This window comes from Tigriopus californicus, chromosome 6, assembly GCF_007210705.1.
Source record: "Tigriopus californicus strain San Diego chromosome 6, Tcal_SD_v2.1, whole genome shotgun sequence".
In the NCBI taxonomy this organism is placed as follows: Eukaryota; Metazoa; Arthropoda; class Copepoda; order Harpacticoida; family Harpacticidae; genus Tigriopus; species Tigriopus californicus.
Window position 1 is genome coordinate 10,623,930 of NC_081445.1, and position 18,381 is coordinate 10,642,310.

At 43.1% G+C, this 18,381-nt stretch overlaps 1 protein-coding gene across 1 annotated transcript in view; it reads right to left on the reverse strand.

Annotated features, from left to right (window-relative positions):
- Window positions 1-15,387: 15,387 nt before the first annotated feature.
- The window catches only part of LOC131882639 (uncharacterized), a 10,033-nt gene continuing 7,039 nt past the window's right edge, over window positions 15,388-18,381 (reverse strand). The window contains exons 3-4 of the mRNA XM_059229851.1: window positions 15,860-16,108; window positions 15,388-15,792 (exon numbers count right to left, since the gene is read on the reverse strand). Of these exons, the coding sequence (XP_059085834.1) occupies window positions 15,515-15,792; window positions 15,860-16,108 (527 nt within the window). The 3' untranslated portion in view covers window positions 15,388-15,514. The remainder of the gene's footprint in view (window positions 15,793-15,859; window positions 16,109-18,381) is intronic.

Consider the following 18,381-nt stretch of genomic DNA (forward strand, 5'->3'; position numbering starts at 1 on the left):
TTTATTAGGTCAAGTAATGCATCCAACTTGGTGATTTTTCCTCTTTTCTCAGCAGTACATCTGCAACATTGATCTAGTTTTTACTTTGATAAAACTGAAGAAAAGTTGGAATTTTTCTTCCTCAAAAAGAGAACACAGTTAGACTGGAGGAGGTAAGGAAGGCAGCTATTTATGTTGTGTATTTTTGGACTGCTTAACTTTCTCAGCGCCCTGCTTAACTTGTCTCTTATTATGAAACTGGTATGTTTTATTTCTGTTCTCGCTTGCTTCCCAACCATAAGTGAAGCACTTTGGGCCTGCACAATTTAATATATATACTCTTCAAGTGTTCATCACGTATTTACCGATCACGACTTTTTAAACTCTGATATTGATGGTTCTGAGAGCAAGAGAGCCAAATAAGAAGTCAACAATTTTGGACCATGACCATTTCATCGGCATAGGTCAGAAATAAAATTCTTGCTTGTCATGGAACATACAAGTAAAAACTGTTGTGGAAGAGATATTTCTCCTAAAAAATCATTGGCCTGTTTCATACATCTGCACGGTTCGGAAATTCGAGACCTCCCCCTCAAATGAAATGATGCTAAGATTTGAAACATCCATCAAATTGATGATAGTCCTTAGTTTCTAATACACTTTAGGATGAGTTATTTGGCTGTTGGAATTGGCTAGTTTTTTTATGTTTTAATTTTATAGCCAGCAATTGAATTTGCCGCCAAAAATTGCTTTGACCCAAATTGTGGTCACACACGGCTTTCACATGACATATTCTTGACCACATTGTCACATAATTGGATTGGAACCTGCTCCAATTTTCTCCGATATGTGAAAAAATTCTTGGTGACGTCAGCATAATCGTCCAACGCAAGATTATGCGTGACCAAACTAAGAGAATTGTAACTACCACTTTACTTTCAATTCAGGGTACTTTTGGTTTTAATACATTTACAAATGCGCAAAACCACGGACTTCTGGACATACGGACTGCGAACGAGCTTCTACCCTAATTGGCCTGCTCTGGGTCATAGCAGCTCTGAGCCACTTTTTGAATTCAAGTAAAAATATGAAGCGTAGATATTTTCATTTAGAGGTAGGTAATTTTATCTAATTTACTTGTAAAGTGGATCATTTCAAAGTTATGTTGTCAAAAGCTCGGATGGAGGTTCGTGACTGACTTGTATTTCTGACTAGTACACATTTATATACATGACTAGAACAGATACAACGAGCATGAGCATGTGCTCACACAACACAATAGTACATTGGCTATTTTACATTTCTGGGTATTTTATACATTATACACTCAGTTTGATAAAAACACATGACAAGGTGATGAAAATGACATTAGTGATAAACGTTATTGATCTGAATATTAAGATTTTAGCAAAACTCACACGTCTTTTGACCTACTGAAGAGCTATTGTACATTGCCCTTCCGTTGTCTGCCCTCTGGGCAATGTCCACGTCCATGTCTAGAGAATTCCTTGCCTAGTCTTCCACTTTTTTACAGAAGAAACAAAGGGGCAACATGTGCTGGCGAGGTTTACCTTTAAACAAAGGTGAAAGGTGGAACAAGCTTTAAATTTGATGGATTTGTTGAAAATAACTCAGACACTTTCTGTGGTAGATTGAGTACATGCTCGTGCTCATCCTGTTAAATCTAGTCATATATATTAACGCAGTGTAGTCAGAAATATACGATATCACCACAGTCACCACCACCATCGGAGGACCAACACATGGCACAGTAAGTAGGATTGAGCGTGTGAAGCTCTCCGAAGTCACAAACCACCATTGGAGTACCAACACATGGCGTTGTTGGTTAACCGGCTGGTGCCCACCGTCCGCCCGTATCGCTTTCCACCTTTGAGGATTGAGCAAGTTGCTCTCCTTATTGGAGAGGATGGAACATGGTGGCTCCCTTGTGTGGGATTGAGCAAGTTGCTCTCCCAAACCCAAGGTGTGGACGGTGGGGCGAGGCAGCTGGCAAGAACCTGAGCCGAACGACGATTGCCAGATGCCTTGGAGTGATGTCCAGATGCCTTGGAGTGATGTCCAGATGCCTTGGAGTGATATCCAGATGCCTCAGATGCATGTCTGGATGCCTCGGAGGAGCGAGGTCTGGATGCCTCGGAGGAGCGAGGTCTGGATGCCTCGGAGGAGCGAGGTCTGGATGCCTCGGAGGAGCGAGGTCTGGATGCCTCGGAGGAGCGAGGTCTGGATGCCTCGGGAGGAGCGAGGTCTGGATGCCTCGGAGGAGCGAGGTCTGGATGCCTCGGAGGAGCGAGGTCTGGATGCCTCGGAGAGCGGGTCTGGATGCCTCGGAGGACGAGGTCTGGATGCCTCGGAGGGCGAGGTCTGGATGCCTCGGAGGAGCGAGGTCTGGATGCCTCGAGGGGGGAGGTCTGGATGCCTCGGAGAGCGAGGTCTGGATGCCTCGGAGGAGCGAGGTCTGGATGCCTCCGAGGGGCGAGGTCTGGATGCCTCCGGGGGGGAGGTCTGGATGCCTCGAGGGGCGAGTTCTGGATGCCTCCGAGGTTCTGGATGCCTCCGAGGGGCGAGGTCTGGATGCCTCCGAGGGGCGAGGTCTGGATGCCTCCGAGGACGGAGGGCTGGATGTCCTCTACATGTGGCTCATCCCTGACCCCAATGGTGGGGCGACCCCGAGAACCCGATGGTGGGGCGACCCCGAGAACCCGTTGGTGGGGCGACCCCTAGAACCCAATGGTGGGGTCCCGTGACCCCGGATGGCCCGTGACCCCCGATGAACTTTCAAACCCCGGTGTGTGAGGGATATGTGGTGGATTGAGCAAATGCTCGTGCTCATCCTGTTAAATCTAGTCATATATATAAACACAATCTAGCCAGAAATATATGCCAGTCACAAACCACCATCAGAGTACCAACACACTTCCCGTTTCCTAAGATGTTTATTCTCTTGATCCCTTTTCTCTTGATCTTTTTCTAACTGATGAGGCAGTGACTAAGCAAGACAAACCTTATTGGTGGCTAGCAGAACATCATCCTAAATTAAGGGGAGTAAGAGATGCTCTCACGGCAGATATACTTGTTCTATCATTTTAGTTGACGTAGACGGCCATCAATTGTATGCAGATGTGACATTAAACATTATTTAATCATCCTGAGTTATGCAGAGTGAGCATCTGCTCACCTCTTTGACGAGTGCATTTTCAACTTTTTACTGGCTAACTTCAAAGTCCGTAACTCAAGGCGAGAGCTTTAAAAAGCAAGCCTCTAGCCTATAGGGTGCGAAAGGAGCCGACCCTAAAGAATGATTGAGCTTGGAGCAAAATGATGATATCATCATGATGCAATTATTTTAAGAACAAAATACCTGGATAATATCTCCGGTTAATATGCTGTCCTTCAACATTAGCAGCTCAGGCTTGTTCATGGGTTTGTCCACACTCTGATGAAAGGAAATAATTGTTTCGCCATAAATATTGGAATATTCTCAAACCAGGTATGATGATACACTTACTGTCACGCGCGAAGCCCTTTCGAGAAAAAGTAGAAATCCAACGGGATTGTTTACTTTGGAGCCGCTCTTTACTCGCCTAACGTCATCCTCATTTAACAAGAGATATTTGGCTTGTATTTCACAAGGGGACGCATTGCTGCATGTCATGGCTTTTGAAGGATGTCCGCAAAACTCGTAGCAAAAGTCCGTCTAACCTGGAAGGATCAAACAAACCACCTGGTTGAAGAATGTTAGGTAAAGAGAATAGGGACCCTTTCCTAGAACGTCACGCAGCCCGAAACGAAATGGGTTATAAGCTCGGTAAGTTGCTAAATAAACTGCTACCGGTAGTGACTAGGGACCCTGAATGCAGAGCCACTCTAACTTTGGCAAGTGACTCCACTTCAAAAAGTGAACGCTCAGAAGAAGTAAAAAGTTTCCAAACACAATCCTAATTAATGCAATGAATAAGAAGGAGTAAGAAACACCAGTGAATATTCACGTCATGGATAAAAATATCACTTTTCAAAAGAAAAGCAACTCTGTTGATTCATGGATATAGGCATCATACAGAGCAACTGACATCCTTGTTCTTTTCTAATGTCTTTCTGAATCCGATCTTTTGAAGATAAGACCGCTAAAAATATCACTAGGGAATTAAAATTGACAATAATACATGCAGCTTTCCTGGATATCTCAGGAAACAAGTCACTATTTGCTGGACCTGTCAATTGTTAGATACTAATAGCGCATGTCAAGTGAAGGAAAATTAAGAAAAAATGTGGTCGGACACCCTGCTTTTGGGCATTTTGGGGAAGGAGAACTAAGACAAACATCACAGTCAACTCGCACCATCCGACCATTGAATTTTCAATAATCGAGAAATTTTGAGTGGGCTGTGTTACAAAAGCCTACTAAATTAACATATTTGGTGTAATTTGGTGAACACACTGTCAAATTGGCTCAATTCCACAACGCTATTTGCTTAGACAAGCAGGTAAAATGAAATGAATGTCAAAATTCAATGCATGCATAGTGCGGTTTGGCTGGGCATGTCATCTCTGATTTTACTCCATGGAACAACGTCAGTTTTCCATGAACGCGTTCACTTGACAAGCCCTATAGACTCTAGTGCTGGGGCGAGTCCGGAATAAGTCTGACTCGTACGTGTCCTTTGGGTTTTTGACTTTTTCCTGCTCTCAACTGCCTCATGCGGGCTTTCTTTTTATCGCGTAAGCGGTGCGTTCTAACATTGCTCACCACTTGTCCACTAGTAAGGGGTTAACGTTGTTATTGTTAACCGCTTGGCCAGTAAGTGGGAAATAAAGTACTTTATTGCCCCGCTTTCTTGCACGTATCAAGATGGTGAGACAGTGACGGCTTGGCGTAGCAGGGTCGTAGAAAATTGGGCGGAAGGCCCATGAGACAAAATCGATCAGGAAAAGGCTATATTAACCTGGAAATGCGGGGGCTCATCCCCAGGGCCCGGTCTTGCTCGTTTCATTTTAGTCGACGCCCCTCGTGCTGACGCACTCGTGGAGCCAATAAAATGAAATTCCCACTACCGAACCCTGGACATTATCTCCCTCATTTGCATGTTAACAAATAGCTATTGCAGGATCGCCGAGTCTGGACACGAGTCCGGCAAGAGAGTCGAGTCTTTTAGTTGAGAGAGGTCAAGCAAAAAGGCTCCTCTTGCGAAAATTGGAGAAAAAGTCAATGTTTTTTTCCAAAATCGAATGAATGATTCGAATGCACTGGGACTCAAGTCCGGATTCGTCCCAGCACTTCTAGGCTCCCCACCTACCCATACCATAGGATTTTCTTAGTCACGTTATTTTCTAGCAATAATTGAGGCAAGAGTTTCCAAAACAATTTGATGAGGCTTTTTGAGACGGGTGAGGTGAGACGAGAGGAGAGGAGACGATCGTGTCCAAGAATCCAGCTTACATTTTATTAGTTCATGCTAAACTAAGGCAACTAATGGAATTTGACACTTGGTCCTGTGTAATGAGGACGTGAAGTTCGTGGTGGATTACATCGGTCATAAACCCTCTAAAACTTCCACTTCTTATGCAAAACAAATTGTGATTGCTGCTGAAAAATGAGTAACTCCTTTTTGTCCTTCTTTGGAAATCTTCACATGTTCATCGAAAATTGACAGGCAATCAGATCGATCGTAGGTAGGCTATGCAATGGAATGGGTGGTGTAGCTAACAAACAATATTCGAATGGGAAAAAAAGTGTTTAGAGAACAACTGCATTCTATAAACCACTTACACATAAACCTTGAAATAATAAATCATGGACTACACAGCATTACATACAAGGTATTACATTAGTCACTTCCAAAAAAGTATGGTGCTTATCCTTATTCTTCAAGACACGTCTACCCGGAAAACATAGCTGATTCAGCTACAACTAGAGATGGGGGAAAATTGCAATTGCATATTTAGTGTAATAATTGTCTACACTAAATATTTTTGCATGATCCCGATTTAACAAATTTATTTGCATATTGTGAATGTTTTGGGAGACAGAGTACAAAAAATCAACTAACAAGACGCAAGCACCTATTCTTGGGAGATCATGGGCGTACATTTCACCACAGAGAAGGAACGTACGAAATCAAAGTTTAAGTCCAGAGATAGCATCACAATGCTAACTCTGTACAAGTCGATTGTCCTGCTGCATCTTTAACATGCCTTGCTCAATTGGGCCCCAATTACCTCAACAGATTTGCAAAAGGTCGAGCAGGTCCAAAGATGATTTAGCAGAAACATTGAAGGGACAAGAGACTTCTCATATTGGGATAGGCTAGAAAGGTTGGGATTGCACAGAATTCAGATAAATTACGAAAGGTATCTGAAACTGTACGTTTTTAAAAGCATTCATGGGCTTTGTCTCAACCCAGGATTTAAGGTCATTTCTAGTGACCGTAGAGGCTCAACGTGCGTTTTGAGAGCACCTTCAAGCCTTCAAGAATCTAGGCTAATTAGAACAATGAAGTCCTGCTCTCCTCTTTCTCGGGCTCCATCATTGCTCTTTTGCTGCCCTAAAATATTCGTAGGGTGTATGTACGAGTAGGTGTTGATCCAATGACAGGATTTAAGTTAGACTTGGACAGGCTTTTGACAACAATACATGATCAACCTTTTATTCAACGGCTAGCCCGATCCGCCAACTCTAATTCGTTGGTCAATCCTATAATATTTGAAAATAAAAGTTAATTGAAATTTGTCAGTTTTTTGTTTTGAACTGCTTGGAGTTCCATTCCCCGTAGCGGTGAGGAAGTCCGCAAAAAGCACAAGTCAATTTACCAAACAAAATTTGTTAAAAGGTTTCAAAGATTGAGTTGCAAAAATCGAAGATTCAACAACACCGCAATGGTATACAAGCTGGTTTTTCTGCTAAAAATACATTCCATTTTTTGTGATTTTGTAAATGTGGTGTAAAATAGTATTTCTTTTATTTAGCGTAAAAAAGTATGCTTCGAGTATTTCAAATGCACTAAATTGACAGAATTGATTTCCTTACACACTTGAGCTGTGCTGCTTGAGGTAGGACATGGAGGTCACAAGGTCTGGAGCAGGAAACTCTGCAAAACCTTGCTAGAAGACGTTCAAGCAGTGCGTTACATCCTGATCTTATGCATGCCAGCTGAGGGTGCTCTTAATCAACTCTTTCTTCGCAATCAAGTGCCCAATCGGGAGGCAACGCACTGCTCAAATGCCATCCAGTAAGGTTTCAAAGAGCTCTCCCCTCCAGTCCTGGTTGACTCTATGGATGAGAGGAGCCAGATACAATGAGGCCAGTTGAATTTTAATTATTTTTGGTTAGAGGTGCTGGGGTCGGAGGGTGAACCTTGCCGGCCAGCGCAGCCAGCCACTACATCATCCAGGTCCAAATTCCGGTATTCCTTTTTTCAATATTCATTTCGGATTTTTATACCGATACAGGGGAGTGAGTTCCCCTTAAGTCATAATGAATAAAATATTTGGTCAAATAATGCATTCGAATTTGCCTCTCTAGGGCACCCTTGAACGAAAGGCTCGTCTGGGATTGTTGATTGAAAAGGATCTAAATGTAGCTTAAAACTTAACAATGGATTATCTAAATAATAGAATCGTCGAAGTGAGCATGGAACCAGATTATAGAGGGATGGTGCTTGGTTTAGTACAAAAGAGGATTTTAAGGTCTTCGCCAACTTTTTATCTGACAGGTTGAAATTAAATCTTATTTCACACGTGATGCCTCTTCTTTCTCCGATATATCTTATTGACCCCTATTTGTCATCAAGCCTGCCCAAATAATGCAAATATAATTGAAAAGTGATGCAGTTAGAATGCTACAAAATAAGCAAAAAATCAAAATAAGGGCCAGTTTGATTGCATCCTTTTCCAACCATATTTGCACATCCTTGGTGATGAGTGCCGGTGTGGGTCAGAAAGATAGATTTTTAGGTTAAATTAAGTCAAACTGTTTTGGCCACTTCTGGAATAAACATACATTTTTTTGCCAAATTCCAAAACGTTTAACAATTCCGTCAACTATTTAACAAGAACAGTGACAAATTGGAATGAACCATTTTTGCTCTTTTCAATTTTGAAGCATCTGACTTCTCACTTGATTTCAAATCCAATGTACATTGTTTACGTTCCTATTTAACACCTCATGGTTCATAAAACCATGTATCAGTCTGGAACAAATTTCCGGAGCTATAAAATCAAATCAAATGTCTGCTCGGATTTGGACAATAACATAAAGTTTGAAGGATCAAAGAAAAACGTTCATTTAATTTGGTCTACTTACTCTTCAATCATGAACAGCTTTTCTTATTTCATGGTTCTTTGTAGTCTCTGGCTATTGAATGGTTTAAAGAGCCGTGATTTGATTTAATGATTCGTCAACTTCTCCAAGGACCATTGGTAGCTATTTGCAAACTCAAAACCTCGTAACAAACCTCGCTTTTCGACAAAAAATGAACTGAACTGGCACACTCATCCACATTGGCAACGAGACCTAGGTTTTGAACCAACACCAGAACCCCGAGTTTCCAAACAAACTCGTCTCGTTCAAGACGGTACGTACCGTCACATCAGCTGACATATTTGAGCTTGGCAATACCTATAGGTAAGCGAGTGCTTTAGAACACTCACAGATGAACGTTAGAGAGGCCATGTACCAGAATGGAGCCGCATGTCTTCATAAGATTTTGACAAATCAGTATAAGTACATTTGTTTGAAACTATCAATCTCAATTTTGTTAATATAAATTGACACATTTCGTACATATATGTTATTTAGGCTCTATTTCAATCGCCAAATATGTGAAATTTGTCCTCCGAGCTTATCTCAAGGCTATGTGGCTGGTTGGCTTTCCTAATGGGGATGTTAATGAATACTTTTAACCATACAGGTTTCCTGATCAAGTTTGGTTCATCTGGGTGCGTTATTTCAGCTATCTCTCAAAGTGAAGTGATCTCAGCCCAAAATGCAAATGTTTGTATATTTGTTCTTTTGCATGTGATTATTGGAATTCTGTTTGCATTTGCAGGAAAAGCTTGAGCGTATGCAAAATAAGGCAAGCAGGGACAATGTGATAATTACAGAGCTACTGTATTAGGACACTGAGAATATTCTGACAAAAGAGCATTTAAAGTGGGAGCAAATGTTAATTTTACAACACATCTTCAAAGGTATCCATGAGCTGTTTCCTCATTCAGATTGTGAATGCAAAGGTTTACACCTTTGAGCCCTCCAAAAATTCCAAAAAACTGAAGCTCTATTTTCTCTTTTGGGTGCTTTCAAGCCCTGATGATGAAATGTGTTCTTCATTTGTCTATTTTATACGTTTTAATCTTTATATGATATTACACATGATGTGAAGGGTTTCCTCACAGCTATTCACCTTACAGTTCCTTTTACGTTTCAAGCCTACTGAAAAAGTTGAAATGCCTTATACTTGTTAAAAAAGGATACATAGACGAAACTCCTAGTCCAGTAGCATTATTTGTGGTCCAACTTCAGTACACCACATATCCCCTGACGCTTCTAGACATCTCTTTTATTCTATCTATCACCACCCCCGCTCCTGTTCTTTGGTGCTCACATCGTTAATGGTGAAGCCAATCACTACCGATGCTCCTTTTCCTTGGTGCCTGAATGGTTGACTTGAAGCGCGCCCTTCAGGTGGCTCTTCCTCATCGCTTGTCCTCCGATGACACTTGGCCTAAAGTCAACGCTCTGTTCTAAAGCACTCACTTACCTATGGGCTAGCCCAGGGTCGCCTCCCCTTTTCGCGCCGGTACGAATGATGCAGGCCCCAGAAGATAAGATATCCCCCATATCGTATCTCCAATCCTCCCAAAGCTGGCCCACGCACGTTCGAAGCCCGCCCTTCGAGGTTGGAAATTAGACCAGATGCGGATCGTGGGGGTTTCCTACCTCTCAATGGACTTAATGGAACAAAAATAAAAATGATGAAAATTCAAAAAATCCAGCCTGAAGAACATCATCTTTGACTTCCCAATCTGCCCTTAAATCGGCCGAAACCACCTTCATCAAGTTTCTCAAGCGATATCTGCGAGTGCCCCAATATGCCAGAATGTGACGACATATTTTATATTCGAAATAGAGCCCCTCACTATCGGGCTGGCTAGGTTAGTGTCCAACATTGTTGGGAATCTGACCTTTCCGGAGGTGATATTCTGGAAACAAGTTGTCCTTCCCACCAAGGACCTAACAACACCGTATTGTCCTTGGCCAATTGTAAAAAATATTATCTTTTTCAAATATTGACCGCCACCAACGACGGGAGCTGACCAAAGATCTGTTCAATCTGGTCCATCTTCTTATCGGCAACAACCAAGATTTTCATGTTTCAACTGTTTATGTACTGCCTGTGATACCTCTCTTCACTTTTCTCATATGCACTGAGCGAATTCACGTCATCTCTAATGTGTTATCACATTCGAATCTGCTATTTTATCATTCTGAACATTTCATTTCTTGATCCTTTTATTGATGTATGTACATAATATTCATGCACACACTTTGATACATTTTACAGACTGACATGACCGAGAGTCGCAATAGAGGTTATTTTTTTTTATTTACCCGGACTAGAAATTTACAGGACAAGAATAATTGAAAACGCCCAATGCGATTCACGTTTTTTCGGCATTTCAAATGAAAATGTTTTCTGGAAGAACCGCAAAGAGAACATACCTCTGAATCAAGTTTCTTTAGAGGTTTCTTCTCCGGCCATTTGCCCAATTTGCCACCATTTTTCTTGTAATTAGATTTGGTAACATGGACGTTCCGATCTACACTGCTGATAGCATGAGAGGTTTGCTGAAGATTGAAGGCACGAGCACCTTTATGAGCGGTATCCAACTCAAGGATATATCTCCAGGCTTCATCGAACGTGGTTGGATTGCGTTCCAGTATCTTGGCCTTGTCAGAATTGTATCTCATACCCTGCAATAAGAAGGCAATTAGAAGACGATCTTCCGTGACTTTGGAAGCATCTGCATAATCGGTGAGCTCTGTAATTATATTGCAGAATGAGGTTTAGTCCTGACCCTCTTTTTGACGGACGGTCAGGAGGTCGTGCATGTCTAATTGGACATTTCGTAAACTATGGAGATGATCCTCGACGAGATCCAGAATCTCTTTCACGGGACGGCCAGTGTCAGTCCGAATGCCCAATGAGTGGTTAACGATTCTCAAAAACCCAACACTGCAACATTCTCAAAAGAGTCTAACTTGGATTGCCTGATGGCACTGATCTAAAAATATGAGACGGTAAGTCTAACTTGGATTGCCTGATGGCACTGATCTAAAAATATGAGACGGTAATAATCATTCCACAGAGGAAACCACGGCGTGAAAGCCTCGTGATCGGTCTTCTCTTGAAGAACAGGAAGTTTCTTGTCATCGATTTTGGGCAGTCCGGGGGTAGTTCGTCCATGACCATGGTTAGAACCTGAGCCCGTCTGGTTCGGAACCGTCAAATTCCTGAGCCGAATGGCATCAAAATCCCTTGATAAACCGGTTACTTGTAGCATCATCACTTTATTCTGTGTTCGGCCTTAAGGGCGGTTTGAATTTCCAGCTTTTCCTTTCCCTCAAAAAACAGCTGCTTTGTGTTGATAGGCTGACGTCTCATGGACGTTCGGAAGTGAGTCTTTTTATGGATAAAATAAACGAAACACGTTTTCTATTTATTTCAAGTTCTATACTAGATTTTGCCGTAATAAAGGCTGACGTATGCTCGTCCACAACCTGGTCTGCATCCTTCACATTGGAAGAAAGATGACAGATCACTTGATCTTCAGCATTCAAATATTTGTGCAACCGCTCATCCCAGTGACAAATAAAATTGTCCTTTCTTGGGCTCATTAATTGTTTAATTTGCTGCCCTCAAATATTCGTAGGGCTTATCACGGACTTTTAGAGATATGGACTGCAAACGGAGGCAAAAATATCCTATCTCCTAAACCGCTCATCTTATTCCAAATAAGCACTTGATATGACCACAAGATCTTGTTGAATAGATGAACTCAGCCAAGTTTGAGCCCAAACCTATGTTTAGGGAACTCAGGAGACATGTTCAAAGTTATGTAGTAGACACTACATAAAATTTCAATTTTCGGCCTGCTCTTGGTCAGCTACATATGCTTTTGACAACATAACTTTGAAGCGATCGACTTTGCATATAAATGATACAAAATTAACCTACCGTTAATTGAGGAGATCTACATTTCTTATTTTATTACTTTAATTCGAAAAGTGATTCAGAGTGGCTATGACCAAGAGCAGGCCGGTTTGGCGGGAAGCTCGTTGGCAGTCCATATTTCTAGAAGTCCGTGGGCTTATAGAGGCGTTGATCCAGTAGCAGGAATTAAGTCAGACTTGGACATCCCGATCAACAATCTATTCAAGGGCTAGCCAGATCAGCCAACTCTACAGTAATTAGTTGATCGATCAAATAATACATATAAATAAAAGTTAGGTAAATTGAAGAACTTTCTCGTCTTGAACTGCTGGGATTCCAATCCTTGTAGCGGTAAGGGAGTCCGCAAAAATACACACAAGAAAAATAAATAATGAAACTGAATCATCACCCACAGAGAAATCTTCAAGAGCTGACTCAACCACATTCCTTGCTATAGTTAAGGCGGCCTTGAAGCCCTTGCGGCAGGCCTTGAGCACATGAATCTCGTCCCTATTAGCCATACCTACTACCTTCTGAATAATCTGCAGTTCAGGGGATCAACCAGTCAACCAATAAGACCGGGACTGTGGCAAGGAATCCACTGATGGATTGATGATGGGATTGTGATCACCACGGAGCAAAAAGATCACAATAATGCAGATCACAATAACTATTCCGTCCACCAGCCAGGGGTGAAAGGTCCTGACTTATTGAATTCCCGTGGTGAACGGAAACATGGAACTCCTGACCCAAGCACTAGGTAAAAATACCTTGATAGCTCTCAAAGATGGAGAGCACCTAGTACAAGGGCTTAAATTTCTTAGACCTATCTTAAGGCCTCCGGTTATAACCCTAATCAGGGCATACGAGCAATAGTTCGAGCTTCCTTTATCAGGGCCTCAAACAATCATTAAACGACTAAGGATACAAATCGCTAGCTACCTCTACTCCCCATTGGTCCCAGATCAATCTCGGTTGTCTGGCATACCTGGGCCAATCTTCAAGGCTAACTATCCTGCAAAATGTGGTCACTATCCTAGTCTAAACGCGTCTATCAAAGTCGACCTCTACTCTAGAGTCTAACTACTGATTTCTGCTACAAGAGTGATGAACTTTAGATACAGTTGTTGCATACAAATCACTTGCTACCTCTACTCCCTACGATGCCAGCACGATCTCGGTCGTCTGGGAAATCTAGGCTACTCTTCAAGGCAAACTGTACAGTTCAATCTACTTTATTCATCACAAACATGAAAATGACACTCTACCAATCAGCTGTCTTGCTCGGGTAATGAAAGAGGGGGTAATTGCTTTGCCATGGAAGAGGGAAAACATGCATGGACAGAAAATGGTTTGATCCTATTTTTGATGAGGGTGATTCTTGCGTCCAACGGAGATCCACGGCGATGACGTCGGTCCGATTGGGTTGAAGGTCCAAAATCGAATTGACGGAGAATAACTCAGAAGTTGCACCTGTACTCAGCTCCAGAGACTTTTCAACTCGTCTATGCTGGCTCACTGATGTATGCTATGCACTTCCCCAGGTCCTCTTGACTCTGCACGGCTTCCTGGGTCCCAACTCCGATCGTTGACTTTCACTATCCTTTTTCAAAATGGATGGGCTCAACCTCCAGTACTCTATCAAAATGTTCTTGATTCAAATACCTGCTATTCGCCCTCCACTTCAACGCCCTTATCGTAGTCCATTTCAAATATTACGATCTGATACTAAAACTGCAACGCTCAATATTGATGGGAAATCGTCTGTGGTTTCACTGGATCGAATCAAGCCTGCCTTTTTGGCCGACAAAGTTCTTTCAACCCGCAATGTTTCTTATTTTGGACGCATTATCATTTTCATTTTTTTGTGGACTTCCTTAAATCCTGCTACTTGATCAACGCTTTCATAAGCCCTACGAATATTTGAGGGCAGCAAATTGAACAATGAAGGAGCCCGAGAAAGAAGAGAGTTGGACTTCATTGTTTTAACTAGCCTGGATTCTCGAGGGCTTGAAGGTGCTCTCAAAACGCACGTTAAGCCTCTACAGTCACTACAATTGACCCTAAATCCTGGGTTGAACCCATGCTGGCTAAAAGGAAGGACTTCATGGATATCAAGAAATTCAACAAGTTTGAACTTCATAATCTTCTCAAACACCTTCGCAATATTCGAGCTGAGGGAAATCAGCCTATAGTTACTGGGGAGCGACTTATCTCCCCCTTTGAAAATTGGAACCACATGAGCTACTTTCAGAGAAGAAGGGAACTTGCCCTGGTCCAAGATGCAACGCATCAAGTACGAGAAAACAGGAGCGAGAACCTGTGAGCATCTCATCGGAAACTGAGATGTCACCCCATCAGGGCCAGGAGAGCTCGAGAGTCTCAAGTCCCTGATGGCCTCTAAAGCATCTTGATCTGTAACTATGAGATTATCAAATTGCTCAATTTGACTAACATCATCAATCTGAACTGACTCGTCATTAGAACAATTAGAAGCATTAGAAAATTTTGCCCCAATCTGAATATTATAATTGCTGGTCAACCCGATCTGATGCACAGCTCTGGTTCTACTCGTAACAAACTTTTCATCGGATATGATAGAGCTATGATAGCTGGTTGTGTTTGACAGGGATTTCCTCTCTTCTCCCTTCACACAGGTAGGCAACATTTCTCACCATGGCTTTCGTTTGGCTGACCAGCCCCTGTGGTCTCGTGGGACCAAAAGTATTTCCCCTTGAGCAAAGTACACCCATTGATATGGCGTCCTGCTTAGGTGTGCTGGAGCTTTTCCTTGTGGATGGGAATGGGGTTTCAACAGATTCTTATGACATTCTTCACAACTCTTTAATAATACCAGTTTCGCGCGACATTCATCCTCTCTTGTTTCAATCATAGATTGTTTATGATAAACCAAGGGATAAACTCACAAAATGCGTGGCACAAAGCCCATGATGATTTGTAGGGTAGCCCAACTTTAGCTCCCGTTTTTCAGGACTTTTAGACGGAAAACAGTTAGTAGAAATTGAATGAGTTGTTAGAACCTTCCGGCTCGGGATTTAATAATTCATTTGATCATGGTAGTAAGAAAAATGTCCTCAAATAGAGAAAACAAGTTAAGAAAGGATATATAGGGACCCAAATCACCAAACGGCTAAAAATGTTCAAAAATGCTGAAGAAAAGTTCATTAGTTCTTTGACCAATCTTTATTTTTGATAATTTCCAAAACACTTTCAAGGATTAGAAGGCAAGAAAAAGCAAGATGGGCGTACGTATGGTTGGTTCCAAAATATGATTCCAAAAGTTTCCCTTATGGCTTTGGCTCAAATTCAACCAAAGCATTCATCAAACCATCCATTTCAATGTTGCCGCCGCAAAGGATCACGCCAAGTCTTTTTACATCAGGAAAGCATTTTTTGACTTGGAAGGCTGCTGCCATGGCAGCACCAGCTGGCATTTCCAAGACTAGCTTCAACTCAATCGCAGCTAATCGAATTCCTCGAATCATCTCGTCATCACTGACGGTGAGCACTTCAGGTTCCACATGATCACAACAAATGTCAAACGGGATGGGAAAAACGGCTTCTGCTAAAAAGTTAAAAGTGGTCACACATTAGGCTTAAGTTCCCCCAAAAAATATTGAGAAAAGTCCTACTTTTGAGTCCCTCTGCACGTGTTTCCAGGTATTTTCTTGGTCCTGGCCAGAGCATTGTTTTGGCTCTCAAACTATCAGCGAGGCACTTTCCTTTAGGTTCTACAGCAATGATCTTGCACGCAGGGTTGACGTCTTTGGTGGCTAGAGCACAACCGGCCAACATACCACCAGTACACACAGGCACTAAAATTGCATCCAAAGGATCTCCACCCACTTGAGAGTTGAGCTCTAATGCCATAGTACCATGTCCTAAAATCAAGAGATTCTTCATAAGATTGCAGTATTTGATAAGTAATGATTTCTTTAAAATCCGAGATGGACTTCACTTGTGGAATAGAGCTTTAAAATCAAAGTACCATGCCCCATTGTCAAAATTTTTAGCATATAGTTCCGGTACTTTGTTCGAGATATTTACAGTTTAGGTCGCATTACAGTATTGTAGTACTGCATATTTTCTTAGATGCTCATGTGTTCTGTCACTTTTTTTCCTTTCAATGTTTTCACCTCAATTTTAAGGTATTTGATGCATTTTTGTTTTCAGGAATATTTTTTTTTGTTGTGTTCGTTCATTTCATGTATTTGTTAGCAAAGATGGTTTGCTTGTTCCATTTAATCAGGTTAGGTTCTCTCTTTCAATACAAAATTAGGCGATCATGGACGCCAGCCTGGGTCCTGCCTTGTTGCGGGCGATGGCTGCCCGTAACGACATCTCCACGGAGAGAGCCCTCTTTTTGACCGGAGATGCGAGCTCAGCACCGTCCTCTGCTCCTCTCCTTTGAGCATCTTGATCCACCCCTTGAGGTTGATCATGACCATAGTCTCCCACTTTAGCTCAAATATCTTCTTGAGCCCCCATGTAGATGGTGTACGTTAAGCCGTCGTGCATTATATGCATGACCTTGTTCACTCTGGCCAGTGCTTCGAGGCGCAGGATGGTAGGAATCAACTCCTCGTAGAAGGTGATCACCCGGGCGCTGGACTCCTTGGCGGGGAGGCGTCTGGGGCGTGCGGGAGTGGATGTGGGCTCGGTGGGCTTTGATTGTGAGGGGGATCTTTCCCACGTTGGAGATGGGCGCACCATTTGCCGCGACATAGCAGGTAGAGGAGGCCGTGAGGGCGACGTTGGCGGGCACGTCTCTCATTGGAAGGACCAAGCGCACCGCGCCCGAGTCCGGTAGCGCCAACAGCTCGAACTCAATGCCGCCATTGGTGGAGCAAGAGACGGGGATCTTCTCCAGGGGCTTGTTGACGGAGATGGTGGAGACCATGGACACTCTTGAGACCAAGCGACTCCTCCTGCCGTTCCCATGGGCGTCCGGAGATGGAGGTCTGGCGGGGGCGCCCTTGTGACTTGTTACTGCTGTCACTGCGCCTGCGTGATGAGTCACGGCATCGGGAGCAATGCCGTGTTGGTGCCAAGCGGCAGACAGCCTTCATATGGCCCACCCTGTCACAGTTGAAGCAGTGCTTCTCGTGAATGGACAGGCAGGGCCCTGCGAGTGGCACTGTGCCCGCACCCGTGGCAGGCGGCCTTCGCAGCCGACTCCTTTCAGACGGCCACGTTGATGGGGATGACCGGGGCGGGGGTTGCCACCGTGATAATGGTCTCAAAGGCAGTTGCCGCAGCATGGAGCATTTTGAGGGTAGGCTTTTCTTCCTTCCTCAACATCCAGAATAGCTCGGTCTCAGATTGGCATCCAAGGAGCACTTCGAATTCAGTGATTGTGGCTAGTCTCCAAAAGAAAGTTGGACGAAGTTCAGGGTAAGATTAAGGCCTCCATCGAATATGACCAGCTGCAAACTGAGAGTAAGGTGGTTCAGGAGGTCAGGTCGAATCCGAAGGCTATTTTCTCTTTTTCGAACTCTAAGAGAAACATGAAACACTCTGTTGGGCCTTTTGGGGTTGATGGGGAAGCCATTAGCAATGTAGAGACTAAGGTTAACATGCTTGGAGATCAGTTCTCCAGGGTGTTTTCAACCCCACTGAGTTCAGAAGCAACAGCTCATTGCTCTGAAGATGAGTCTGTTGAGATTGACAAGGTTTGTCAAGTTGAGCGTTTACATGATCTTGTAGTCACAGATCAAGATGCTTTAAAGGCCATCAGGGACCTGAGGCATTCAAGCTCTCTTGGTCCTGATGGCGTGACGTCTCAGTTTCTGATGAGATGCTCACTGGTTCTCGCTCCTATTTTCTTGTACTTGATGCGTTGCATCTTGGACCAGAGCAAGTTCCCCTTTTCTCTGAAAGTAGCTCATGTGGTTCCAATTTTCAAAGGGGGAGATAAGTCGCTCCCAGTAACTATAAGCCGATTTCTCTCACCTCGAATATTGTGAAGGTGTTTGAGAAGTTCTTGAAGTTCCTAGCCAGCATGGGTCCCGGGCACATTTTATCACGGTTACCCAACTGATTAAACACGTAGAGTAGAGTATCAAAGGTATCTGATACTGTACTTCTTCAAAAGTATCCATTAGCTTTGTCACAACCCAGGATTTAGGGTCAATTCTAGTGACCGTAGAGGCTT